The 18,837-nt window shown below is 41.3% G+C and overlaps 1 protein-coding gene across 2 annotated transcripts in view; it reads left to right on the forward strand.

Moving 5' to 3' along the window:
• DCAF1 (DDB1 and CUL4 associated factor 1) overlaps nt 1-17,501 on the forward strand; it is a 57,406-nt gene extending 39,905 nt beyond the window's left edge. Inside the window, exons 18-24 of one of the 2 annotated variants that reach the window (XM_080934138.1) lie at nt 903-1,136; nt 1,503-1,596; nt 2,352-2,456; nt 2,848-2,921; nt 3,395-3,496; nt 10,793-11,045; nt 16,518-17,501. In XM_080934138.1, the coding sequence (XP_080790264.1) occupies nt 903-1,136; nt 1,503-1,596; nt 2,352-2,456; nt 2,848-2,921; nt 3,395-3,496; nt 10,793-11,045; nt 16,518-16,576 (921 nt within the window). In that variant the 3' untranslated portion in view covers nt 16,577-17,501. The remainder of the gene's footprint in view (nt 1-902; nt 1,137-1,502; nt 1,597-2,351; nt 2,457-2,847; nt 2,922-3,394; nt 3,497-10,792; nt 11,046-16,517) is intronic. The other variant, XM_080934139.1, reaches the window with a different exon arrangement.
• The last annotated feature ends 1,336 nt before the right edge of the window (nt 17,502-18,837 follow it).

Genomic DNA, 18,837 nt, shown 5'->3' on the forward strand with positions numbered 1-18,837 from the left:
TTGCAATATTTTTTGTATAAATTTCTTTTTAAAAAAGTTACTTGAAATGAGGTGTGAACATCATGACATTTTTGTCTGTATACTATTTGTCTTCTAACAATAAAGATACTCAACTGTATAATCGATTTCAAATAATTTCCAGACATATCCCTATTATTTAGTCCACACTTAGCTTTCTTATTGTTCCTGATGTACTTGGTTTCAAAGGTCCTTTGCTTTTGTTTTAACCTGGACCTAGTCGAGATTCATGAGATGTTGTTGGGTTTTGTCTTGCTAATATTTTAAAGCTAAGAATCTTTTCTGTGGTGTTTCTAGCTTTGAATTTTGAAGTGACCAGGGTGGTTGTCTTATCCATGATTTGGGCTTGTTTGTTTCTTTAAGATGCCTCCTTACTTGTATCTAAGGAGGGACTTTTAAAATTGGAAATATTACAGCATGTCTTAATTGATGGGAAAGATACGGTCTCTGTGTCAGTTGCAAATTATAGACTTTAGAATTTTGTAGTATGATAGGACTAAAATACACTCTGGGATTTTAAAGAAAAAACTAGGTATTTCACTTGAGTAATAGTTTATGGTTAGTCACTGATGACAACTTCTCAGGTTTTAACCTTGGAAACATTTTGTTTCTTCAAAACAGGAAAAGAAAAGGTTTGTTTGTTATTTAAATCCTTAATGTGGGTTGAGTTCTCATTATACTGGGGAAAGGGGTTTTCCAAGCTTAGCTGGGCACTGAAGTATGTAACCTTTTTTCAATGGTGTGCTATTGAACATTTCAGTTGTGCATGTCAGAGCTTTTGTAATTGATGTTTGAGAATGTGGAGAGGTATCTCACAGTCTCTTTAATCCTGACACTGTGTAAATTGGTCTGATTTTTTTCTTCCTGCCCCTTCTTCTCTAAAGATTTATGATATTCAGACTGGCAACAAGCTGTTGACTCTGTTTAACCCAGATCTTGCCAACAACTACAAGAGGAACTGTGCCACGTTTAATCCTACAGATGATCTTGTCTTAAATGATGGCGTCCTCTGGGATGTCCGCTCTGCACAGGCCATCCACAAGTTTGACAAGTTCAACATGAATATCAGTGGTGTTTTCCATCCAAATGGGCTGGAAGTCATCATTAATACAGAGATTGTATCCTTTACACTCATGTCTGACTTTCCAAGTGTTACTTGATTTGTTAGAAACATTTCAGTACTGCGTCCCTTTTGCTCTGTAGAAATGATTTGCTAGACATGAGGAGAATAGACTGTACCATTGGGAGGGAGAGCTCACATAGCATTTATGTTTGTGGGATTATTTGCAGGAATAGCAATTAGTAATATATGCTGGCATTTAAATTGTCAGTATTTACTAGGAAGAAAAAGAGGCGATAGTTGAACATTTCCATGAGGTTAGAGAAGAACCTTGTGCATTGAAGGGATGTAGTGCAGAGTGCTTGCCAAGCATGGTTCACTCTTACCTTTGTAAAACAGTTTTCCTTAATCACACCCCTTCTAGTGGGACCTTCGAACTTTCCATCTTTTACACACTGTTCCTGCTCTGGATCAATGTCGTGTGGTGTTTAACCACACTGGGACAGTGATGTATGGAGGTAATAAGCATTGTCCTTCCTTCTCTTCACCCTGTCCTACACTTACACTATACTTTTAGAAATTTTTGCTTGTGAAAAACAGTTGAAAATTAAAAGAAAAAGAACAATGGTGACAAAAGAGAAGATGAACGTTTTGTTGATTTAGGATAAAAGGCTACTATTTTTTTGTTTGTTTGAGACAGGGTCTCAGGTACCTTAGACAGACCTTGAACTTGATTTTGAATCGATTTTTAAAAAAATTTAATATATCATTATGAGTTCTGAATATGTCTGTACACTGTGTTCATGCAGTGCCCACGGAAGTTCTAGGTCCATCCTTTAGGACTGAGTTAGTTACATACAGTTGTGAGCTACCATGTTAGTGCTAGGAATTGAACCCAGGTCCTCTGGAAGAGCAGCTGGTGCTCTTACTGTTGAGCCATCTCTCCAGCCCCTAAAGCTACTAATTTTTAACACAACAAATTTCTACAGAAAGAAATTTTATGCAGTAATTTCTACATTGTTATCTTTAAAACCATTGTATTTGTTTTCGTGGGATATTATAAAACTTCAGCCACAACACTTACTGAGAGATTGAAGATTCTGTTTGCTGCAGTGGCTTGTATATGTAATGAGGAGACCTGGAGAAGAACTAATAAATGCAGAATAAAGTTGGAAGGATACTCACTGAAGTCTTGATCAACCTTTGTAGTTTCATTTTGATCAGCAGTGTTTCTGATTTTTAGTAATGTTTCACTCCTGTTTCCCGTAATTAGCAATGTTGCAGGCAGATGATGAAGATGATTTACTGGAAGAGAGGATGAAAAGCCCTTTTGGGTCATCCTTCCGAACATTCAATGCAACTGATTATAAGCCCATAGGTAAGTCTGAAAAGGGCAAATGCTGATCATTGTTTCTTCATGTTTTCATATTCTTCCTTAAAATCCCCCATTTTTCTAGTTATGAGAAATATTTATTATTGAGCCTTAAATATATATTTTAAACTATATGTATGTGTGTATATAGGTATGCTCATGTGAATGCAGGTGCCCACAGAAGCCAGAGGCATCAGATCCCTTGCAGTTGGTTACAGGTGGTTGTGAACTGCCCAGCATGGGTGCTGAGAACTTTGGTCCTCTGCAAGGGTGCTCTCTTAACCACTGAGCAGTCTATCTAGTCCTCAATATGGGCCTGTAATAAATTCCTGTAAACAAAAAGCAGGTTTTTAGGTCACAGGATTAACTTAATTTTCTGTCATGTTCTATTTTTCAGCAACTATTGATGTGAAACGGAACATCTTTGATCTATGCACAGACACCAAAGACTGTTATCTTGCTGTCATTGAGGTAAGGGGGGCTTACAGAGACTCTCATCTTTTGTTCTGGTATTTAAGGTGACTTTCAAGGTATATTTTAGCATTTTATCTGATACCAATATATTTAAAATTAAGTAATATTCTCAATGGTAGATTATAGATTACTAAACTGATAGGAGTTGGGAGACTTGTAGTCCAAGAGAAACAATGAGGAAAATCCATGTATAAATTCCAGCTCCTGCACTCAAATTGCTATATAGGAGTCTTTGTCTCACCAGATAAGCTTGTTCCAGTGGCTTCTCCTTGGTTTTAGGTACCACTGCCTAAATGTTCCCATCCTTTTTTTTTCTCCACTCTGTCCTAGGCGTGATATTTTGAGTCAGCCAGATAATTTTGGTACTGGAAGCTTTGTTAGTTATAGGATCAAGGTAAACATCAGAGTCAGCTGTAGTGTGGATATGGCCTCTGACCACTGCTTATTTCAGAACGGTTGTTCCATTCCAGAATCAAGGCAGCATGGATGCACTGAATATGGACACAGTGTGTAGGCTTTATGAAGTGGGTAGGCAGCGTCTGGCAGAGGATGAAGATGAAGAGGAGGACCAGGTCAGTGATCTTTGAATTTTCTGTTAAAGCTTTGAGAAGCATGTGCTCTGCTTTTTGTTGGAGGGGATTTGGAAGACCTGTTAATATGTCTGAAACTTAAAGAAAGTGAAATTTTGTTAATATAAAGCCTTTTTTTGAAAATGGATGTATTATGACACTCATTTTTATTAAAGAATTTTAAAACAAAAAGGAGATAGGAAACTACTTTGTCATCAGTACAAGGTTTTAAACAAAGCAAAGTATGACAGTGCACACCCGCTACAGGACGCCCAGGTGGAAGGCTTGTGAGTTTGAGGCCAGCCTAGTCAGCACAGTGAGTTATTTCAAGGCTGGCCTGAACCATATCTCAAAAGCACGAATCTCATACCAAAACGGTAACAGTAACAACAACAACAACAACAAAAAATCTACCACCCAATTACCCGTGTTCCATTTATAAGGTGCAATCAATCAATCTCTTATTTTAGTTCCATGCTTGTTATAGTGTCCGTTTGGGGCTTTAAGATAAGCAGCTCCTGTAGGGCCAGCATGATGGCTCATTGGTTAAAATTGCTTGCTGTCAAGTCTGATGATCTGAATAAAATCAGTTCCCTGGACTCACATGGAAAAAGGAGAAAAGCAAGTTTTCTAAGTTGTCTAAGTTCTCTAACCTCCACGTGTGCACTGTGGCATACATTCCCATGAGAACAGTGGTGACAGAAAAGATGAGCAGCTCTCATATTCCAGTGTCATTGTTATCCAGGCAGTCACTCCTGTGGAACGAACAGGTAAAGATCATGTTGATGGTTTTGAGAAATTTAAGCATAATATGACCTATTTGTAGTATACTTAAGTCCCACAGTATTGGCTTTGCCTTTCTCACAAGGTGGGTTTATGCTGTGGATGCTTGTTCTAAAGAATGTCTCTGACTTGAGAGCGCCAGCAGCTTTTCCTAATGCTGGCTCACAGTGTTCTTAGAGCAGTACTGTCTAGTCCACACCCTTTGTTCGAGGGTTCAGAAGATTTGCTGCAGAGTCGATACAGAGTGGAAATCCAAGGACCAGCATTTGACTAGGGCAGTAAAATAACCTATTGCAGATCTTAATTTCTTCACCTGTGGTCGTTTGAAGGGGACTTTATGGTCCTTGGGTGAGATGTGGCAGAGGATGAGAAGAACTCTGCCCTCTGTATTCCTGTGGCTCCTGCCTCAGCACTCTTCTGTTTTGATAACCAGGCTCTGTGCTCAGGGCTAATGAAGTACCTTTCTTTATTGCCCATCCCAAATAGTGTGTTCTTTACATTTACAAGAATATTTTTAAGTATAATCTTTTTTCTTTCCTTTCCTTTTGTCGATCTAGAGATTGATAAACATATGTTAAACACATCCCAGCCTCTAAACCCTTTTTAAAAGTGTTATCGGTTCTAACCAAGTTGCCCTTGATTTGTTCAAACAAACCCCTCCCCGGTTACCCTCACCCCACCAACCTGCCTCTCTCCAAACAACAAAACCAGATCCCAAAGCAGACTTACAAAACAAACAACAGTACCTGAAACAGGAACAAACAAACAATCCAAAAGCCAGTAGTTACCCCAAGTGCAGTGGGCTTAAAGACTTTTTCTCTAACAGACCTTAGTACTGACTAAACAAAGACCTTTTGTTGTGCTACTTTGAAACTGAGGTGTGTGTTTCCCTGTTCAGCTTTACAGTATAAGTTTGTCATCTGCTCTCTGAATGCAAGGCAAGCATGTTAGCACTGAGCTGGCTGGGATATTGTAACTATAAATTGGAAGCAAACTTGAAGTGTATTTTAAATTACTTGTCTAACATTGTTAACCCTGCCATCCATATTTTTGAAGTTTATAAGGGTCTGGGCAGCAGTTTTCTTTGGGAATCATTACCTGCGCCAGTGTGGCCGGGTGTCTGTTCTTTAAGGTGGAGCTTGAAAGGAAACTAGGATTGCCCAAGATGCTGGGAGGTAAGGGGTTATTCATTGTGTTGTCTTTGTTCTTGAATATGTGGGTTAGTGACAGAGACAGAGGCACTGAGGGTAGCTGAGGCTTTGGAATCAGACCATCATGAAGTAACATCTTGACCTAAGTACTGCACTCCTTGCCCCACTGTCTCCAGGGAGCTCGTGTTAGGAAAAGACAATTCTGTCTGGGATTCTGTCAAACTTTTCTGTTAAATAATTGCATGAGAAAGATGCTAGGTAAGGGTTTCTGTCTTTTTGGGTCTGAAGAAAAAATAGAGGCTATCTCAGCATGGGTGCCAGTGTCCATATAGGCAGCCTCAGGTAGGCTCTGGCAAGGAGCTCTGGTGTCTGTGTGTAGAAGAGCATGGAAGCTTTGTAGCTTGGAGGGGCTTTGTTGTGTGCATAGGTGTGTAGCACAGGTAAGTTAGTGATAATTTCAGTTTCTCAGGACCCAGGTTAAGTTCACTGAGTGCTACCATTTTAGTGTGGTCCACCATGTGCTACATTTCCAAGACGTCCATTATCTAGTGCTTGTGATCTAGAGATATTTGGGATGGGATATTATTGTTATTATTACTCTTCTCTGTAACATTATTGTGTTGATCCAGATTGTTTCCAGACTCTTGTGGTGATTGTGTGATGTATTTACTGTTCACATTGGATTTTTCCTCACTCACTACCTTTCTGAATATTTTAAATGCACACTTTGGTTTATATGCTTCACTTGATTTTTAAAACTAGACATTTCATTTTCATATGAGTTATTTGCTATTCAAAAATTTGTCCTGGTCTTGCTACCTGCTGTTTGGTCTTCTCAGATGGTTCAGGTGTGTCATGTATGGCTTAGGGATGCAAGCACCTGTGACCAACACCTTTGAATTTGCCTTTCACCTTAGCAAAATAAGCTCAGGATAATGAGTGGTCAGTTGCTATTTGCTAAAATGTCCCACCTTAAAGTACCTGTATAAAATGGTAGTTATTGAGAGAGCATTATTGAGATACTTTTTAAATATGCCCCAAAAGTAGGTTCTATTCGGAACATTAAGATGGCTCAGCATTTAACGTTATTTGCTGCTTAGTCTGACATGAATTCATTACTCAAAACCATGTGGCAGAAGGAGAGAACGTCTGTCATCTCCCACAAGATGTCCTCTGATCTCTACTTACGTACACTCACGCACATACACAATGAAAAGTTGACCTTTACCCTTGGGCTTAAATAAGTTTGGATATTTAACGGAAAGCAATGAACTGTACAACATGTTAATGAATGTAATATACAGGACAACTTAGCGTTGCATAGTTGGTCCTGAGGCATCTATTCTGTGTGGCTTCATGGAGTTCAAGAGAGCATGGATGAGCCTGTCATCCACTGGAGTTCGTTATTATTCACTTAATGTTTGGAGCCTGTATTTCTAAAAAAATAATTTAGTCAACTCTATTGTTGGGTTATAGGGAAAATTATGAAGTTAAAGATTAATAATTTATCATTTTCCCTAGATGTTGAAAAGTCAATACTTTGTCAGTTAATTACTGTTAACCTTAAGTTTATTAAGAACAGTCTGAAGAAGGAAATAATGCTTTTTAGGCAATATATGCTTTGGAAAATCTTTCTCAGGTGATTCCGATGGTCACATATGAGAAGCAGACCCATTTAATCAGAATTAGAGCGCTTCATTTAATGAGATTCAGAGAAATTGGCATTTGATAGATTTACAGTAATTGGCCATTTTTTTAAAATAACAGTTCTGTATTGTAGGATGTGTCATAGGATGTTCAGTTCATGAAAGGGAATAGATAATACAGAACTAAGGCATCCCCTGACCAGTGGATATGAGGTAGTGTAGCAGTTGAGGGCAGTATATGGAAAGGAGGAGGTGTTGGAGATCCCAGTGTTTAAGAAGCAAGTTAACTAACTGGAGATGGAGCCAAGGAAGTGAGATAATTGAAAGTAAATTTCAGAGTTTGACTTGGTAACTGAGAGACAAGATTCAAATGTTGATAGAAGCAGCCAGAGCTTGGCTGTAAAACTGTATGAGTTTTAAATTTCTTGATGTGAGATGATATGTACATGCAGAAATAATAAAAATGTGCTTAGGCAAAGAAAGTCTGGAAAAAAAAACAAGAATCAGGCTAGCAAGTGAAGTTTAGAAGTCAGGTCAACTGGTGATGGCCTACTATGGAGGAGGCATATGGTTCTGGTTCAGGTTTTGGTAGTCTCCAAGAAGGGTTTCATGCCTATAAAAAGAACTCACTCTTTGAACACTGCATGTACATTAATCACTTTGCAAAGCTTATATGCACATAAATTAAACAAGGGAGCCAAACAAAGCCCACACAAAACACTTAAATTAACCAGTTATGACAGTGAATAGCTGTAATTCCAGCACCGAGAGGCAGAGGCAGCTGGATCTTTGTGAGTTTAAGGCCAACCTGGTCAATATAGCAAATTGGTACAGCAGAGCTATATAGTAAGACACTGTCTCAAACAAACCAAAACAACAGTAAAAACTGCTTTAGAATTACCCCACAGTTGGTCTTCATGCTAATACAGTTTGGACTCACTCAATGGAGGCAGCCTGGGTCCAGAGCAGATTGTGCACAGTGGAGTGGTATGGACAGAAGCTAGTTGTCTCTGTGTTAGAAGACAAAGTGACTAGTGGAGTAGTGGTGGCTGAATCTCTGAGACCCAGTCATGGTCTTGGTCCTTCAACAGTAAATAGGCTTCTGACACCAGAGTACTTACTAATGAGAGATTGTTAGGCTTGAGGAGCTGAATCTCTCTGTATAAGAAGTCAGCAGCAGTGGAGGAAGTGTGAACATGTCTGAGGCAGGGATGTGAAAAACACACCTATGATGTGAAAAATACACATGTTCCCAGGGTGGATTCAGGTCCAGAGTAGGAAGCTTGCCAGAGTCAAGTTTAGGACCAAAGGAGGGAGTTTGTTGCCGTTGATCTTGCAGGAGGAGGTTGTTGCCTATAGGTTTTGAGGCTTTGGATCATCATAAAATTGACTTATTAGTAGCTTTTGAAATCACCTGGTCCTCAGTGGAAACCTTTTTTAGATAGACAAGAGAGGCTCGTGGTATCTCAGGGCTTTGACTCAGATTGCTTTAAAAATGTTGGTTTTTAGAATATTGTTTTGAGTTCAGTATATAGGCTTAGATTCTGCTGCAGCATTTGGGTAAGTCTGGGAGCCTTGATCTATGACCCAGGTTTCAGGTTTGATTTTTAAGCAGGTAAGATGGACATACTTTCCTCTAACACAGCATACATACACACACACCAGCACTGCTCATTCATAGTAGACACAATAACTTCCTCCTCAGCCTGCCCTTCCATTCCAACTGTCCTTCTAGAATTAAGGAGTCAATATTCTAAGCCTAAACGCTTTGCTTTATAGACCCTGGAGTTCAACCTCTGCTTGATCTATTCTTCAGCATTGCCCTTGATTTGGAAACTTCTTAGTTCTTGTCAGCCAGGCTTGAATTTGTTGACTAGTGCTTACTTGAGCAGTTAACATAGCACCTCAACTCTGGACCTTTAAAAGTTATCTTTTCTTTGGCTGGGGATGTATAGTGGCAGAATGCTTACCTGGCACAAATGACATTCTGGTTTGTGTCCTAGCCTAATATTTTCAACCTGACTCCCCAGAAAGCTTGGGAGTTATGCTGTTGTAATTTGTTTTTGTCAGGTCTTAATTTGTCATAAATTTTAAACATAATTGTTTTATTCTAGAGAGAGAGATGGTCCTGGATTATTTCCTCTTTGTCTATTTTGAAATTGGTTCTTTGTTAATAGATGAGAGCTAATTTTGGTCAAGGCCATGGAAATGAGCTTGCAAAGGAACTGAAGTGATGATCTGATAAGCACTTCTTTGGGTTTTTCCTGACTTTGGCCACCTCTTGTTTTTCTTTTATTTGTCTGAGCTTGTCTGTGTAATTCACTCTCTGCTTCCTCCAGACATTTTTAGCTCCTTACAGATGGGTCAGTGCTTAGCCATTGATATGTAGCCACAGCTGTAGAATCGTGATTCAAATGACTGCACACGCACACACACACACGCGCGCGCGCGCGCACACACACACACACACACACACACACACACACACACACACACACACACACACACACCAGGATTACTGGATATAATTAGTTTTCCCCATGTAGCTGCCATAAATGGTTGGAAAATCTAAGTCACTGCATGAAACAGCTTATCAAGAAGTCTTTCTGGTGGGAGTTGGCTGAGTGAGTGAAGTGCTGCCAAACAAGCATGAACTGAGCTTGGATCCCTAGAACCCGTATAAAACTGGGTGAGGTAGCAAGCAACTGTAATCCCATGATTCCTATAATGAGGGGCAGGGGAGAGATGGAGACAGGAGAATCCCCACAAGCTTGTAGACCAGATCTAGATATGGTAGCAGAAGAACAAGAGATCCTGTCTTAAACAGGATGGAAGATGATCAACACTGTGGATATCCTCCTACATCCACATGTGTACACGTGTGTTTTCACCTGTATTAACACTAAAGAACACAACACCAGAGGCCTCAAAGGAGAGCTGCTTGTTAATAGGTCTGGGTTATACTATAGGTCTTATTTTTTTTTCTTTGTTGTGATACTGGGGTTTGAACCGAGGACCTTGTCAACAAACTGCTTATTTTTTAAGTGAGCAGGAGATTTAGAATCCAGAGAAAATGCTTTACTGTTTTTTTTGGTAGGTTTCATACCTTTGGTAAATTACCTTAGAATAGAGGAATGGATGAGTTCTCTCTCTCTCTCTCTCTCTCTCTCTCTTTCTCTTTCTGTCTGTCTGCCTATCTATCTATCTCTCTATAACGGGAAAGGTAGGTGTCTACTCTGTCTTGTGTGCCTGGTTTGTTGAAACATTTTTGAGTGCTTAACAGCTCTGGTAGGTATCCACCTATCATGTAGGATGGAGTGCATAGGCTGAGGGTTTAAGAGCTGGCAACTTAGCCACTGTGTTCTGTTTTGCTAGAGCGTGAGACTTTAGGTTTCAGGGCTTTTTTTTTTTTTTTGAGTGTGTGAACTATCACAGAATTGTCCCTCTGGTTCTTCAAGGTTATCAATGGCTTGAGACATCTGTAAGTCAGGATTTCTGTTTTCATGTTTTATAACCAGTACGCACTTGTGGAGGGTCAGTAATCCTACCAGAGCAGGTTTTCAAATGTCTTGATCATGTGTGTGCCTGTCCCAATTACCACTGACAAGTCTGTTTTACTAATAGTTTATTCCTCTATCTCCTTGGATAGGAGTCACCACATGGCCCATACGGATTAAGGTTTTGTGTTTCTCCTAATGGACTTCCTCCTCTCTCACCAGGAAGAGGAAGAACAGGAGGAAGAGGATGATGATGAAGATGATGATGATACTGATGATTTAGATGAACTAGACACTGACCAGCTGCTGGAGGCAGAACTGGAGGAGGATGACAACAATGAGAATGCAGGAGAGGATGGAGACAATGACTTCTCTCCCTCTGATGAGGAGTTAGCCAACCTCCTAGAGGAGGGAGAGGAAGGGGAAGATGAAGACTCTGACGCAGATGAGGAAGTGGAACTGATCCTGGGGGACAGTAAGTATAGGGCAGAGTTTGGGATGAGCCTTGGCTCCCAGGGCCACGTCCCTTCTCTTGTACCCACCCATTCCAGAAGACAGCTGTGCTTGGGTTCCGCTGATTCTCCACGCCGGCCCCGTGAGGAGAAGCACTGAGGTCACGCTCTTCTTCAGTCAGACTGTGGCCGTGTCAGGTGGCTCCTCTCAGGCAAAGCTCATATACTTTCTGTCAGAGCAAAGGTTTACTTCTGGGTCTCGCGGTCCCCATCACGGCACTCAGCTCTGATGTAGCTACAAGAGGGCAGTCACAGACTAAACAGAAATCGATGTTTATAGTTGTGTCAAAATAAAGCTTATTTACAAAATAGGTAGTGAGCTTACAGTTTTTGAATTCTAGCTTTAAAGAATTGGTCTTAGGAAGGCGGAAGCACACTTGTCGCCTGAGGGTCGGGCTACAGTCCGTTTGAAGCAGCTCTTCATAGGCTGCTTTGCTTCTGTGACTGCTGTGTACACATTAAGGGTTTTTTTTTTGTGGGAGAGCCCTTTCCTGGCTGCTTTTGGCCAGATTTAGTCTCTCCTGAAGGCTGAGAACAAATGCATGTGTCTTGTTCATTTCACCCTACCCCACGTCTTATTCTAAACTCTAAAGAACAAACTCCAGTTTATAGTAATTTCTCACTGGTAGATTTCTGAAGCCATTCCTACCATTACTAACAAATTCCCGAATAATTAGCTTTAAGATTGGGTAGACACCCACTTTTGGCAGTTCTGTTGGCTAGGGTCCTGGGTATTTTTATTGCTGTCCTGCCTGAGTAAGGAGTGATTCCTTTCTCATTCAGCTGATATACCAAGCATTCTTACAGGCATGGTAGGTACTATGTCTAATAATAACAGCCACTTATCGCAGAGGGGTGTTCACATCTAATTAAGATTTAGCTTCTCATTTCCAAATGTTCTATAGCATATGTTGCTGCTGTGCTGAGAAGTTGGAACACATACATTTATTCATTTTATATCATGACAAAGTTGTGTTGTGGTGACCTAGGCCAAGCAGACTTCATGCTGCTATATCAGACAGCCTCCTGTTTATGCTCATGTTTCCTGGTAAGAGAGAGGTGGGCAGTCGTGTGTTTAACATAGATACTCCTGTTACGTGTACACAGTACTGCTCCTCTACCTGATGTAAGTTCATTTTCTTTGGGACAAATAACTTGTAGAGCTGAGACTGACATCTGAGCCTTAGGAGAGATTTACTAGTAAGTTCTCTTATCGTGTTTGAGAAAGGTCTTGGTGGGAGTGGGGTTGCTTATATCCATCTATCTGCGGTGTATCCTATTCAAAGGTTAAGGTGATTGTGTAGGTTAGCCCCTGGGTCATGACTTCTGAGGGCTAGATAATGACCCAGGGACATTTTTAATAGTGAGGTATTAGAGACAAAAGATTTTTCTCCCTTCAGTGGGTTAGTAATGCACTCTAGGGGTTAGTCAACAGCAGGCAGCTGGTACCACCTGCGCGTAAGAGTCTCACTTGATTTGTTTTTGTTTTGGAATTAAAATTACTCTGCCAAAACCCAAGATTTAAAGAAATTTCCAGATTAGTCAAAAGTTGCTTTTGAAGGAGAGACTCTAACAAAGTTAAAGTATTATCAACAAGGGTGAGTACTATTCCGAGGTGTTCCTTTTTTGTTTGGGCAGGCCCTTTTCTGCCCAAGCCTACTGAAAGCAAGAAGGGGCTAGACTGAATATTCTGAAGAACTGAATTCTTGCTTTTAACCAGTACAATGATGTCTCTATAAAAAGGGGAGGGGTAACCTAGACAATGAAAGTAAAACTACTTCCCCATCAAAAATAAGAGAGAAACCTTCTTTCCCCCTACTCTAACCCTGACAACTGCCTTCATTCACAGGGCTGTGTACTTATTCCATGATGGGGCAGTGAATGAGAGCAGAGAGCCGCTACCAGTGACGGTGTCCCAACAATCCAGATGACACTTCCAGCTTCTGCTCATGCTTTACAACAGTAAATGAGACATAGATGTGCTAATGTGCATTTAATCACCAGAGGAGTGAAGATATCTGGGCTTTTTTATTCTGTAATGTTTCTAAGCCTATACCCATTAAATACAAAAAAAAGAAAAAAAAAAAAAAAAAAAGGAAGGAGTTTTGGCAGAGCAGCATCTCATCTGAGATGGTCCTGAGATGGGTTGAACAGTCACGGCAAGGAGCCTGATCCGCGCTCCAACTCTTTCTAGGTCCTTGGATTTGGCTATTTTCATAGTAGAACTGTGCACATTCCCAGGGCTGGGGACGACTTGCCTTCCAGATACTTTAGCTAATCCTAGCTTGCTTGGATTGGGATGGTACATTTTGGCCATGAAACATACTTAACTCTACATTGGGTCTTCCTGTGGCAGACAGTTGACATTAAGCGTCTCTGAGGGGGTCTTGGGCAGCAGGGACTACATGGTTGATGCACATCGCCCTAGCTCTCCATGACACTGTGATGACCAACACTGGCTTAGCCAACAGTGCTTGGATTTACTTTATTAAATGGGGCAGCACGGTCACCTCAGATCATCATTGCCCTGGTTGCTTAACACGGTTTTCTGCATGACCCAGATTGGCCTCAAGTTCCCCAATCCTTCTGTCTTCATTTTCTGAGTGCTAGGATTACAGGCATGTGCCACCACACCCATCTTCAGGTTTTCCATTCCTAATTTGAATATAAACCCTCTCAATTTGTATTTAGTAACAATATACCTTCCTTTTGACATTCTGAACATTTCTTCTCTCAAAGTAAAGATAATCTCAAAGCAAAATGAAAACTTTGTTATGAGAATATTGTTACTATAACCTGGGTGTAAATACTGACATAAAATACATGACATTTGGACATTCCTGCTTGGACTCTGAGGTGGAGACACAGAGCTGTCACCTTTAGGTTGTCTTCTATTGCTCTTCCCTGTGTTTTATGGGCAATCTGTTGTGGATGTTGATATCCTTCATGGCTGTCAGTGGAGCGAACTGTACTAAACCCCTCATTTACAAGTATTATCATTACAAGCTTCATTTTGCTTGTCTGGAAAAACTCAACCTTCCTGACTATAGAGCCTTTTTTATGGTCTGGTGAATTGCATAGAAACCACAGGTCCTGGGTCCTGCAGGAGTATTGCTTGAGATACAAACCTGTCCTTAAACGAGAGGCATGTTGTATTCAGGGTCTTTTTGTCTCTGCTTCTGGGGACCCCTTGCTTTCAAGCCTGCATATTAAAAGGCAACAGCAGCTTAAAATCCTGGAGGGGTTATTATAGTTCATCTGCCTTTGCTGCAAAGACCTTTCAGAATGGGAGGTCCTGACCAGAAGCTGGGGATTGGGTCACTGCAACATTTAGAGCTGAGAAAAGGTTAGGGCAGGTAGATGAAAGGAGCTGTGTGAGGAAGGTTGCTGTGGTGTTCAGCAAGCAGTATTCCACCCTTAGATGTGATGTGAAGTCTTGGCTCCTTGTTTTGCTGTGGGGCAAAATGTTGAACTCCTTGGCTTTCTTGGATGGTGTGTGTCTTTCTGTCTGTCCGTCTATGTGTCAGGTGAGTGAGCCAGGCATTGCTGGCTTGCCTGTAATATAATCACTATAGGATCCTTCAAGGTCTGCAGAGGCATCTGGCAGGGGCAGGTGCTTTGTGGCGCTGGGGAGTTAGACAGGGCTTTCCTTTTGTTTCAGAGGAACTGCTGGGCCATTGTTTAAGTGTCAGGTTTTCATTGTGACCATTCCATTGTGTTTCCCAGTCCTTGCCGTGTTGGGCCATGCTTGTTTTCCCTTCTTCACTTTGCCTTAGAATTCTTTCAGGTATCTTGGAGAGAGGCAAAGCTTTACACTTGTCGGTGCTCACCCATTTCTATACACACCAGCACCCAGGTGTTTTAGGGCTCAAGCTATGTTGCCCATATTCCTGGGGACCTTGTGAAAATATTTCACAGATTTATTATTATCCAAAAAAAAAAAAAAAAAAAAATTAAGGAGTGGAAGAGATGGTTCAGTGGTTAAGAGCGCTGTTCTTGCAGAGCCTGGGTTTGATTCCCAGCACCTACAGTGATGGCTCTTGACCATCTGTAATTCTGGTTCCAAGGGATCTGTTGCCCTCCTCTGACCTCCTTGGGCATCTGAGAAACGTGTTTTACATCCAATACAATTTTTAAAAAGTTTAAATTACATTTAGAGGGCGTGTGCTTTCCAGTATGTGGGAGTTAATTCTCTTCAGGGATAGAATTCCCTGGAGAGCTGGTGTCAGGGACCTTTGCCTACTGATAAACTTTACTGGCCCTTTTCATGGTTTCTTGAGCGAACACGAAGCCTTTAGTGTTACCAGTTTTCTCTGACTTTGATCAGACCAGCATGGCGTATTTTGTCTTCGGTGTCCTTTAGTTGAAGGAATAGTGAGGACAAGGTTTCACTGTAGCCCTTCTGGCCTTGAGCTTGAGTGTTAGTCTTCCAAGGATTGTAGAGGTGTCCCTACACCTGGCTTTGAGAGAATCTTTTGTGACCACTTAGTTTCATTATTCACTAGATCCTTCTAGAAGGGTTAATGAGTTCATTCCTTGCCTGCAAAGTGAGTCAAGGGTCCTCACGTAGTCTCTGCTCCTTCTAGGTTCCTACTTGTTTGCCATGGATCGCTCTTTTTTACTGTAGCTATGTGGCAAGAATTGAGTCCTAGGATCGTCTGTCTGCCTTTGTATGTTTCTTAAAACTGGAGGAAAGGATTCAGCCTGCCTCACTTTAAAAAATTTTAGTGTAACCATGTAAAATATCAGGAAAGTCTGGAATTCATGCAAAAGAGCTGCTACAGTAAAAAATGAACATGCCCACTAAATACTGTCAGTTTCATTTGGTCTGATCCAGAATATAATTTATTTGTACTGTCTTTGTGTTGAATATTAGGACCCTAAGAATTGTTTATCCTTCGTATCTGCTACTTTGAATGGTTGACTTTGTCCCTCCTGTTATTTTCTCCAGGTAACAAGTAACATTTTGTTTTAAAGATAGGACTTTACTCTGAAACTCATGCTGGCCTGGAACTCTCTATAACTCAGCATCCTCCCTTCTACTGCTTCTTCTGGTCAGGCTTATGATTCTGCCATAAGGACACAATAGGCCTGCAGCTGGGACCTCTGTGCTCCCCTCAGCCCTGTCCCTTTGCAGCCCCGTGCACTAGGAGGTGGCTTGGGAACACTTACTTGATCCCTCTGGGGCATCCCAGGCAGGAAGCCGGACCTCTAAGTTCAGGTCTTTTGAAAGGCAAGAGAGTCAGAGATCCCAAGGGTGGCTATTGTTGCCAGCAACAGGCATATTCTCTGGAGTCAAGCTCCAAGGAGTTAATTGATGTGTTTTCTACTTTCTGGAAAGTGGTAATTAACCCTGCTCAGGCATAAGTGTGTTGAATGTAGGAGTTTCCTACAGTCCTAGCACATAATCGTCTCTCCCTTCTCTTACCTTTCAGCAGACAGCTCGGACAACTCTGATTTGGAAGATGACATCATCTTATCTCTGAATGAGTGATGTGCCATCCCCACTTCGAAGAGAATCTTGGCAGGCAAGAGAAACTGAGTGAATTCAGAACACCTGCCCTTTGCTGCCTCCCATCCCAGGGCTGTCAGTTAAGGAACTGTATGCCCTGCATTCAGAGGACTATGATTTAGTCTCCCTGGAATCTGTGGGCCCTTCTAAGAATAACCGAACACACACACACACACACACACACACACACACACAGCACTACAGGGACTAGGCCCTAGTTTGTGTCCCCTCCTCCTAGGAAGGACATAGCTTTCCTCAAGGGAAAAACAAACATGATGTCTCTGGGTATTTCACAATATATTTTCTTTGTATAATGTTCTTTACTTAAAGAACAAGAAATAGTTTTTTATAAAACCTAAAAAGGATAAAAAAAAAGCACCAGGCATTTCTAACGAGGGTCTGAACTTATATCCACCAGTCTCCTACCCCTGCGCTTCATTTTCTTTGGAAGAAAATGATGTCTAAAGAACAGAGGCATTTTTGCATACGTATTTAAATGAAGAGGAAAATCGTGGTTTCGTAAATTGATAAGGATTAAGAATATTTTATTATAAATATAATATATGATTTTTTAACTTGTTTTGTTGCCTCATATGCTGTCAAGTTAATTTGTTTTCCTTTGTGCCAGAGCTGGAGTGGGAGGCATGGCCTGAGCACTGGGGAAAATGCCTAACTCCCTGTCGTGGCCAGGCAGCAGTCAGTCATGTGGACCCTGGTTTTGTGGAGTTGAGAGAACTTTAGGGGTATAAATTCACTCCCTCTTTTCTCTTTGTGATTCAGTTTTTCAAGTCTCTTTTTTTCCTTCCCTTTCTCCCCAATGTGGAAATTACAAATCAAAGGTCTTTTTCTTTAATGTAAAGTGTATTTATTTAAAAAAAATACAAAATAAACTACAAGTCTGTCTTTGTTTATGGCCTTTCCTTGTTTTCTTTTACCAAAGTGGGGTTTCCCTTTCTTCCTCTCAGTTCTGACCAGACCACAGAGGACTTGTAAGGAAGACAGAGCCCTCCATAGTGAGGGAACACAGCAAACCCCAGGACAGCCAGTGAGCTTGGCCTGAAGTTGCTATAGGCTTTGTGAGGGTAACAAGGGGGCAGAAGGGTTAGGGGAAGGGGAGTACATCTCTATCCCCATGTATAGGACCTTTAAGGAGCATTCTGGCCACCCCTGGGCTGATTAAGGGGGACTTGAACAGTTTTTCAGTCCTAAAAGTTGAGGGGTACTTGAGGGTTGATCAGGCTGGATTTGGAGAAAAACTCATAAGGTCTAAAACTGACAAAGCATCAGGGGCTTATGCTTTCCTCAGCCTGCTCTCTCCTTCCCACAATAAATACAAAATGTTAATTTTGTCTCTGATTTTGCCCAAATTATAGCTTCTGTTTCTGTTACATAGGCATTACACAGCCACAGAAACACTTCTCCATTTGCTGAGAGAAAGGTGCACTGGTTATAAAGTAAACAAGCAACACAAGACAGTGAAAACTCTCCAGGGGTAGGCACAACCTGCTACACCAAAAACAACCTGTCATACTGAAGCGGCCTGTACTTCAGAAGTGCATCTTGGTCCTTTAACAAAACCAAGGCCTGCCTCCCTCGGCAATTTGTTTGCTTCGTGCCATGGCATTAAATGATTAGCTGACACTAGCCAGTTAGAAGCCTGATGGCTGGTCCTGGATGCTGCTGAAAACAGTAAAACCTCTGTGCTCTCACTAGTGCAGCTTATTTGCCAGGAGCTCTTGGGAGCACCCACAGGCCTCCCAAGGTAGAGATGAGCACATCTGATAGGAAAGCACAATTCCGGTTGACTTGACAACACTCCCTTAGGAATGTGCCTAATGAGACTAGAAGAAAACATAGAACTTCCATGTTCTTACTAGGGTTCAAACCCTGAGTCATTGAAGACTCAGGCTATGAAGCATACCAATTAGGGGTTTTTGTCTGCTTATGATTTTTGCCTTGATGCAACATCTCAGGCACTGGGTACCTGTTGTCAGCCTTCTCACAGGAGACAATGTCATGATCAAAAAAACAAGGCCTTGACCACCTGACCCACTTTCTCTAGTGCTAGCAGGGCTGGCTGAGAGGCCACAGAACCTGTTAATCTTAAGGACTAAAAGGAAATGGGTAAAACAGTGGAATGTTACAGTGGGATTATCACTAGAGTCAAAGGGTACCCTTTTCCAAAAAGGGGTTAATAAAGTGACCAGGTTCTGTCTGGGAAGGGCACAGGGCTGATGAAACCT

Source organism: Micromys minutus (genome assembly GCF_963924665.1).
Source record: "Micromys minutus genome assembly, chromosome: 21".
Taxonomy (NCBI): domain Eukaryota; kingdom Metazoa; phylum Chordata; class Mammalia; order Rodentia; family Muridae; genus Micromys; species Micromys minutus.